Below are 9,349 nucleotides of genomic sequence, written 5' to 3'. Positions count from 1 at the left end.
GATGTGCTTGAATGTCCACCATAGGGCAAAGAGTGGCAATGCTTTATGATATTTCTGACTTCTTCTTCCGGGACGCAATGTCGAAATATGTTATCAGTTCCTCTTTTGAAAAGGAGTGGTTCGTCCCAATAGAAGTGTCTTATATCTTTAAAGAATTTCTTCTTCTATTGATAGTTGAGGTCAGGTGGGATGATATCAGCGGCTAGATAGTTCACAAAATCAGCGTACCATGGTACTCTGCGAATTTTTGAAATTGTCCCAAGGTTGTCTCTATCAGGTTCAAGGGGAGCGGTATCTATCTTAGCTATCCGTCTATCATTGGTGAAGTCATCATTTATAGGTAAATAATCTGGCTTCAAATGCTCTAGTATGGAAAGATGGTCAGCAACTACGTTTTCTGTTCCTTTTTTGTCTCTAATATCTAAGTCAAATTCTTGTAGCAAAAGGATCCACCTGAGTAATCTAGGTTTTGCATCCTTTTTGCTTAGAAGGTAACGGATAGTTGCATGGTCTGTATAGACTATAATCTTAGATCCTACGAGATAAGACCTGAATTATCGATTGCGAAAACTACAGTTAGGAGTTCCTTCTCTATTGTTGTATAATTTAATTGAGCGGCATCTAGGGTTCTAATAGCGTAAAATATTACGTGTAGTTTCTTATCTTTTCTTTTCCCTAAAATAACTCCTATAGCGAAATCGCTAGCATCACACATTATTTTGAAGTGTTTAGTCCAATCCGGAGTTTGTAGAATGGGTGCTGAAGTTAATGCTTGTTTTAAACGATTAAAGGCCTTGATACATTTTTCATCGAAAATGAATTCAATGTCTTTCATCAGAAGGCCGATCAGGGGTTTTGTTATTTTAGAGAAATCTTTGATGAAGCATTGGTAGAAACCGGCGTGTCCAAGGAAACTATGGACTTCTCTAATTGTCTTAGGAGGGTTAAGGTTTTCTATAACTTCTATCTTTGCTTTGTCGACCTCAATGCCTCTTTCAGATATTATATGCCCTAACATTATTCCTTCTTTAACCATAAAGTGGCACTTCTCCCAGTTTAACACAAGGTTAACTTCTACGCATCTCTCTAGGATTTTCTCAAGGTTAATGTGGCAATCTTCAAAGTCTAACCCAGACACCGAGAAATCGTCCATAAATACTTCCATAATTCCGTTGAGATAATCTACGAAGATTGACATCATACAACGTTGGAAAGTAGCTGGCGCATTACAGAGTCCAAACGACATTCGTCTGTAAGAAAATGTTTCGTAAGGACATGTAAAGGTTGTTTTCTCTTGATCCTCGGGGTGTATGGGTATTTGGAAAAATCCAGAATATCCATCAAGATAACAAAAGTAAGAGTGTCTGGAAAGACGCTCAAGCATTTGATCTATGAATGGAAGGGGGGAAATGGTCTTTCCTAGTTGCCTTATTGAGCTTCTTATAATCTATGCACATACGCCATCCGCCTTCTATGCGTTTAGCGACATGCTCGCCCTTCTCGTTCTGCACGACTGTGATCCCTCCCTTTTTGGGTAACACATGTACATGACTTACCCATTTACTATCAGAGATCTGATAGATTATACCAGCCTCTAGCAATTTAAGGACTTCCTTCTTAACTACCTCACTCATTACAGGGTTGATTCGTCTTTGATGTTCCCTGGAAGGTTTTGAATCCTTCTCTAGTGAGATCCTGTGCATACACACGGATGGGCTTATACCTTTTAAATCAGAGATGTTGTACCCTAAGGCAGAGGGGTATCTTCTTAAAACATTCAAGAGTCGATTCGTCTCGTCTTGGTTTAAGGTGGCACTAACTATTAATGGGAGGTTCATTTCTTTATCCGAAAACTCATATCTTAGGTTCTTGGGTAGTTCCTTAAGTTCTTGAGCTGGTTTTGGAGAATTTGGTGAAGGGTCTAGAGTAAGATCCAAACATTCATTAGTGTGAGGTTCTGTTTCCTCTAACTCGTCATCCATTTTATTCGGGTTTGAAAATGGTTCGATCTTAGCTTCTCCTTGATCAAATTCTCTTATGCACTCATCTATGATATCGATCTCATAACATGCGTCTCCTAGAATTGGTGCCATCGGGAATTTTGAAAGAATGAACTCGATCTTTTCGTCCCCTACTTCGAAGGTTAATTTCCCTCTTTTGACATCTATTATAGCCTCGGCTGTTGATAAGAATGGTCTACCTAAAAGGATAGGGATATCTTCGTCTTCTTTGATATCCATGACCACAAAGTCTGTTGGGATATAAAGTTGACCGATCCTAACTAGGATGTCTTCTAAAATGCCTACATGATACTTAACAGAACTATCGGCTAATTGGAGGGATATCTTAGTCGGTTGCAATTCTCCTAAGTTTAACCTTTTACATACAGCTAAGGGCATTAAACTCACACTAGCGCCTAAGTCTAGGAAATCTTTTTCGATCACATGAATCCCTAAAATGCAAGGTATAGAAAAACTTCCAGGGTCTTTCTCCTTCTTAGCAAGTTTATCCTCAGAAATAAAGTTGCATTCCAAAGGTTTTGGATCGTCAAGCCTACGCTTGTTGGTTAAGATGTCTTTGAGAAATTTGGCGTAAGACGGAATTTGGGTGATAGCTTCGGTGAAAGGGATCTCCACATGAAGCTTCTCTATTACTTTTAAAAAAAATTGGTATTGGTTGTTGATTTTAGTTTGTTTAAGTCTTTGCGGATATGGGATTGGTGGTTCGTACGGGGGTGGTGGTGTGTAAGTTTTATTCTTGGCTTCACCTTCTTGGTCGGTTTGTTTCTCGGGTTCTACCGGTTCCTCTTCTTGGTTGGTAGGTATATTTTATTTAGAAGTTTTGGACTTGCTCATTGCTGGGTTATGAGGCCCTTTGTAAGCGGTCCCACTTCGTAACGAGACAGCGTTAGCTTGCCCTCGAGGGTTTGGTTGAGGTTGTCCAGGGAAATGGCCTCCAGGTGTAGTTTGTGGGGCTTGGTTTTGTGCTACCTGTGAGATATGGGTTTCAAGCATCTTATTGTGAGTGATTATCTGATCAACCTTGGTTCCTAATTGCGTTATCAGTTAGTTAACGTGAAAGTTCTGGTTTAGGAATTCTTTATTTTGCTAAGTCTGGCCAGATATAAAGCTCTCTATGATCTTCTCAAGGTTAGACTTCTGGGGCATAACTTGCATAGGTTGATTTGGTTTTTGGGCTTGATAACCTTGCGGTCTCTGAGGTGCATGATTTTGGATAGGGTTCTGGTTTTTATAGGAAAAATTCGGATGATTCTTCCATCCAGGGTTGTAAGTGTTTGAAAATGGGTTACCTTGGGTGTAATTCACTTGGTTGGTGTTCAGGTCGTTCAAAAGGTTACACTCCGCCGATTCGTGTCCTTTAGATCTACAGAGTTCGCACTCTGTATGGACTACTGCTACGGTGTTAGTGTTTGTAGATATATGTTCGATCCAAAGGGCTCAAGCGTCCATTTTCGCCTGCATCATGTCTAGAGAGCTTATCTCATGTATTCCACCTTGGGTCTCCTTTTTATCTATTGATTCTCGTTCAGTTCCCCATTGGTAATGGTTTTCGGCCATATCCTCAATTAGGTCACAGGCTTCAGGATAAGGTTTGTTCATCAGCATGGCACCTAAGAAATAGTAGCAAATCATTCCTTTTTGGGAAACAAAATATTTTGGCTTTAAATAGAATTACTCCTTGAATAATGCATGCAATCTCCATATAAGCACACAAAGACTTGCATGAAAAGTGCAACAACAAAATACATAACATTCAGACTTAATATTCTGTATGCACATGTTGTAACATCGGGTATGACATCTTGAATAAATCCTGCACAACCATATCAAACAACCTGCAGAAAGCTGATATCACATATCAAGGCTACAAGCGTGACTTCTTGTGATAACACTAAGTTTTACCAAAATTGATGCCAATTCATAGAACCAACAAACTCCCCCTTTGGCAAATTTTGGCTAAAACAAACAACAGAACACACTATCACAAGAAATCAATCAGAGCATCAGTTCAGCAGCAGAAAAAAACATACACACGTCACTAGCAAAAACAACAACTAGTAAGCACACAAGCACTTGCACATACAACACTAGCAAGATACGAGTGCTTGTACTCTCCCTCAAGTCCATGCAACTTCCCTAAACACAACAGCTCCCCCTTAAGCCAGTCTATAACAACCAACAACCACACTGCTTCACACAAACAGAACACAGAGAATTCTCCCCCTGTGCCAAACAAATAAACACCAGAAAATTCTCCCCCTGTATCAGACAAATAGAGCAACAACAATACTACAGAGCTAAGCCAAGATACTTAGCTCTTCTTCCCCTTTTTAGCCAAAAGAGACCAAAGAGGAAAAATAAATGTCTATCTAGTCATTAACCGAAAAACCAGAAGTTAAAGAGTTACAACACCAAGTACATACCCAGTTGAAGAATGCTGAGAAAACCAAAAAAACACAAAGAAATCCACCAAAACAACAAAAAACCTAGAAAGACCATCAAAACAAGAGGGACCAAAGCCAATAGAGCTACTCATTAGAGCTTGAGTTTGCAGCTTCTTCAACGGCACCAGAATCAGAATTACCACTCGCATCATCATTGTTAGTAGACCTCTCACTAGAGGTGTGGGCTTCAGCTTCTTCTTCATGGCTGACATTAGCATGTTCAACATTTTCACCCTCAGCCTGCTCCAAGCTTTCAATCAAGGCTTCCAAAGATTGTTTTCTAGTTGTGGCTACCCTAATCCCTTCACCTAGCTCTTTGCATGTCTCCTTAAGCTCAGCAATTGCTCCAACTTTTGAGGCTGGCCTCTTCATGGCAGATGTCATGACAATATCCTCGACATGACTGCCTTCAAAGAGTTTGTAGTGCACAGACAGAGCTGGTTTTCTCCTACTAGGTAAATCATTTGAGCATAGAATACCAGGATGTTAGTTCAAGATGATTCCACATATCATAGAGGGATAAGCAATTGGCAGCTTAACTGCATTAGTAGTTGCATGCTTGATGATTTGATCAAACATAAATCTACCATAGTCAAATTTCACTTTTGTCCCAACAGCAAAAACAAACCTCCCAAGAGTATTAGCAATGGTGGAGATATGGTTTCTAGGGACCCAGATAGCAGCTCCTATTTTATGTAGGATAGCATACTTGATAGTCAACTTCCCAACAGGAAGATGCTTTTTGAAAGACCAAACTTTCACCTGCTTAGCTGTAATCTCTCTACAGACCTGATTGTCTGTAACCTCTAATTCTCCTGCACCCTCATTTTTTCTGCCTAGAAAATTATTAATAACAGTAGGAGAGAATGTTATACACTTACCCTCACATACACCTTGCGGAACTCCTTGCTGTTCTTATCAGAAATATCCTCAGGAATATTAACAATAAATTCCTTGACTAAACCTTCGTAGCATTGAGAAAACCCAACAACAGTCTTCAAAAGCCCATCAACTTTTATCAGGTCCATGACCTCCTTGACATCAACAACATCTTTTTTGAATTCCCTTTCCACAGCTACCCTTCTCTGAATCACAAATTTCCACTTAGCAACTCCATCCTCAAGATGGAAGGAGATGTTATCTAAATGAACAACAGGTACTTCAACAGGAGACTTCCTAACAGTAGTTTTCTTCGCAGGTGAGATATCAGGGACATCTTCCTTAACATCCTCTTCAGGCTTAAAATCATCTCTGACCTTCCTCTTCTTTATTCCAACCTTGCTTCATGGTTTGGAGGGACCAATACCAACAATCTTCTTAGCTCTTCTAGCTGACATAAGTTCAACCACAGATTTTCCTTTGCGAGTCTTCATACGTTTAGCCACACTTGGCTTTATGTGATGAATCAAGCTTTCCTCTTGATCATCAGAACTACCATCCTCTAGATCAATCACAACATTTGCATTATCGTGCTTCTCAGAGTGGGAAGCATTAGTAGTGTTAGAGGCCACAAATTTCCCTTTTTTAGATACGTTTTTCCCTAGAGAGCACAACCCTTCAGCAGCCAAGTCCTTTTCAGAATTGGAGGAATCATCACCCTTACCACTATGTTGTTCAACCTCAAGAGAGGGATACATTTGAGCAAGGGGAGTAGAAACTCCCTTCACAGAAAGGCCTTCATTAAGAATTCTTGTAACTAGGTCTCTTATAACACGATCAGTATAGTGTGTTCCTTCCTTAGAATTAGTGACAGGAGTTGAACCAGATGGAATACTAGAGGGATTACCTTGATTGGAACATGCAGAAGCGGAGGCATCAATGGAGATGGGTTGGTTAAAATAAATGTCCGTGTCGGGAATAACAGAGGAGCAACATCTAGAATCTCATCATCAGGGATGCCCATGGGAGGAACACTAACTTTTGGAGTACACTTAGTATTTTTAGAAGGAGATGTATCTTGATGTTGTGACATTTTGGAGTTTTTCTGGAAAAAGTAAGGTTGCCCTAGCAAAGGTTTGTGGAGAAGGAAAAGGAAGATGGAATAGTTGGAATAGGTAATGGGGTTATGGGGATAACGTGTGAAGATGGAATACATGGTATTTCCAATATAAGGTGATGATTTACCATAATAGGGGCACTTTATTTTAGGAAAATAGACAATAATTTGATTACTTTTTCCACTCCATATTAATTGTTATAAATTTTCATAAATGCGAATCCCTAATTTCCCTCTTAGGAATTCAAATCGATTTGCATCCAAGGCCTTTGTAAAATATCAGCTAACTACATCTCAGTAACAACATGCTTTAAGGCTACAGTCTTATCCTCCACAAGTTCTCTAATAAAATGGTGACGGATATCAATATGTTTGGTCCTGTTGTGCTGAATAGGGTTCTTTGACATGTTTATAGCACTCAGGTTGTCACAGTATAATGTCATGACATCTTGTGTGACATTGTATTCAGTCAGCATTTGTTTCATCCACACCAATTGAGAACCACTACTTTCAGCTGCTATGTATTCAGCTTCAGCAGTAGACAGAGAAATACAATTTTGCTTCTTACTAAACCATGATATTAGATTGTTCCCCAAGAAGAAACATCCTCCTGATGTGCTTTTCCTATCATCAGCACTTCCAGCCCAATCAGCATCACAATAGCCAGACAGCACAGAGTCAGAACCATGAGTGCATAACATCCCATAGTCACGAGTGCCATTGACATATTTGAGGATCCTTTTCACTTGGTTTATATGGCTCACCTTTGGTTCAACTTGATATCTAGCCCATACACCTACAGCAAAAGCAATGTCAGGTCTGCGTGCTGTAAGATATAGCAAACTCTCTATCATGCTTTTGTAGAGACTTTTATCCACACTGACACCATTTTCATCTTTAGACAACTTCAGATGAGTAGGAGAAGGTGTCCTCTTGTGTCTTGCATTCTCCATGCCAAACTTCTTAACAATATTCTTGGCATATTTACTTTGAGATAGAAACATAGAATCTTCCATCTGCTTGACTTGCAAGCCAAGAAAATAGGTTAGTTCTCCAACAAGACTCATTTCAAATTCAGACTGCATTTGTTCAACAAAATGTTGAACCATCTTACTTGACATCCCACCAAACACAATATCATCCATATAGAGTTTTATCATTGCCTCCCTTTCTGTATCCATTATCAATGAGAAACACTGTGAGTCCCTCATACCAAGCTCTCAGAGATTGTTTCAACCCATAAAGAGCTTTCCTCAACTTATACACATGCTTTGGAAGGTTTGGATCTGTGAATCCCTTTGGTTGTTCAACATATACTTCGTCATTCAAGTAGCCATTTAAGAAGGCACTTTTCACATCCATTTGGAACAGTTTAAACTTCAGAATACATGCCACTCCTAGCAATAATCTAATGGACTCCAGGCGAGCTACAGGTGCAAATGTTTCATCAATGTCAACTCCTTCAACTTGAGTGTATCCTTAAGCTACTAATCTTGCTTTATTCCTAGTAACCACACCTTTTTCATCAGATTTATTCTTGTATACCCACTTTGTTCCAATAACCTTTATTCCTTCAGGTCTTAGATGAAGGAGAATTGCCATCCAAGGCGCAGCGGAATTTAAAAATTTCTCCATTTAGTGATCCTTACGAATGGGCATGATCAGTGATAGAATTGTTACCTCTTATGGCGATTCAAACCTTTGTTGCAGATCTCTTGTAACGATCAAAACCTTGGATACAAATCCACGGAGCGATCACGAACGTTGAACGATGACAACGTCTCTACTCAGTCCATACGAACGGATTCCTTCAATCGCAGTGCTAGCTGTTATGAATGAAGGCTTTGAGTGAGAGAAAGAGAGATACGAAATTCCAATTCTTCAGTTGTGTTGTATTCCCATACAATGATTCTACACAAGAGTTCTATTTATAGAACCACTTGTGTGGGCTTCAAGCCAAAAAGCCCACTTAAGTATATTTTGGCCCATATCTCATAATATGCCAAAATCACTTAAGTATTTGGTACCTTACCATATTTCGTATTCCACTTAAGTGCACCGTACCTTACGATGTTCCTTAGTTACTCTATTTCTCATCAATCCGTCCTTGTGTGTGACCCTGTAGGTTTTCGCGACGTTGGCATTTATAATAAATCACGCATTTAACATAATAAATAGTGGGCGGTATCTAGCAACACATCACTGCTACCCAAGTCACGAAAATGTCATGTGATCTGACAAAACCTCCTATGATAATAATTATGTGTATAATTACCCCTTTGCCCTTATGTCTATATTGAACACAAGGTATAGACTGTGTCATCCTTGTCCAGTTCAATATTGGGCCCATAGACATTTATCCTGTTACGCAGGATGGGAAAATTCCATCTAGGACACTCATGTCCCCAGCATGCTTTGTGGAGTACCCATCAACTGTCTTTATAGTTATCCAGTTACGGACAACGTTAGATCAACAACAAAGCACTTGACTCTACATCTAGGGTCCATAGTGGTTTCAGGTCGAAGAGTGGTATACACTATTATCACCATGAGAATAACTTATGACACTTTGCATAACTTTCTATATAGTATTCTCATAGCGGGTCAATCCGGTATAAATATTATTCTTAATACTCATACCTATGTTTAAGACTTGATAACCCTTTATCCATGATCCATGAGATGTGATCATCAGTCTACAAACATAATAGTCTTAATGCTTTAATGTTATCCCACTTCACAATAAAGCTCGACTACGGATACTTTAAGAATAGTGTCCTTATGTTTAATGTGGTCTCATGATCAAGTCACACTTGATGCATTAAACGGACTAGCTATTCTAGGGACTTTATTAAACAACCGTAGTAAAGAAAAAGCCTTTTATTATT

General features: G+C 39.3%; 1 protein-coding gene across 1 annotated transcript; it reads right to left on the bottom strand.

Annotated features, from left to right (window-relative positions):
• Positions 1-4,549: 4,549 nt before the first annotated feature.
• On the bottom strand, positions 4,550-6,437 carry LOC127122917 (uncharacterized). The gene is made up of 5 exons (XM_051053191.1): positions 6,252-6,437; positions 5,801-6,201; positions 5,357-5,746; positions 5,094-5,297; positions 4,550-4,913 (listed from the first exon to the last, which is right to left on the bottom strand). Exons 1-5 carry the CDS (start codon positions 6,435-6,437, stop codon positions 4,550-4,552), a joined length of 1,545 nt encoding a protein of 514 aa, XP_050909148.1.
• Between the last annotated feature and the right edge of the window lie 2,912 nt (positions 6,438-9,349).

Source organism: Lathyrus oleraceus, chromosome 2 (assembly GCF_024323335.1).
Source record: "Lathyrus oleraceus cultivar Zhongwan6 chromosome 2, CAAS_Psat_ZW6_1.0, whole genome shotgun sequence".
Lineage (NCBI taxonomy): Eukaryota > Viridiplantae > Streptophyta > Magnoliopsida > Fabales > Fabaceae > Lathyrus > Lathyrus oleraceus.
The sequence above is the reverse complement of the archived record's forward strand: the minus strand, read 5'-3'. Positions and strand labels throughout refer to the sequence as shown.

Excerpts from the sequence above, each read along its gene's own strand:
- LOC127122917 (XM_051053191.1), bottom strand. The coding sequence starts at position 6,437 with ATGTCACAACATCAAGATACATCTCCTTCTAAAAATACTAAGTGTACT. Across the intron at positions 6,202-6,251 it reads TTCTGCATGTTCCAATCAAG|GAAGGAACACACTATACTGA; the intron begins GTAATCCCTCTA and ends ACTAATTCTAAG. Across the intron at positions 5,298-5,356 it reads AGCAAGGAGTTCCGCAAGGT|AAAAAATGAGGGTGCAGGAG; the intron begins GTATGTGAGGGT and ends TTTTCTAGGCAG.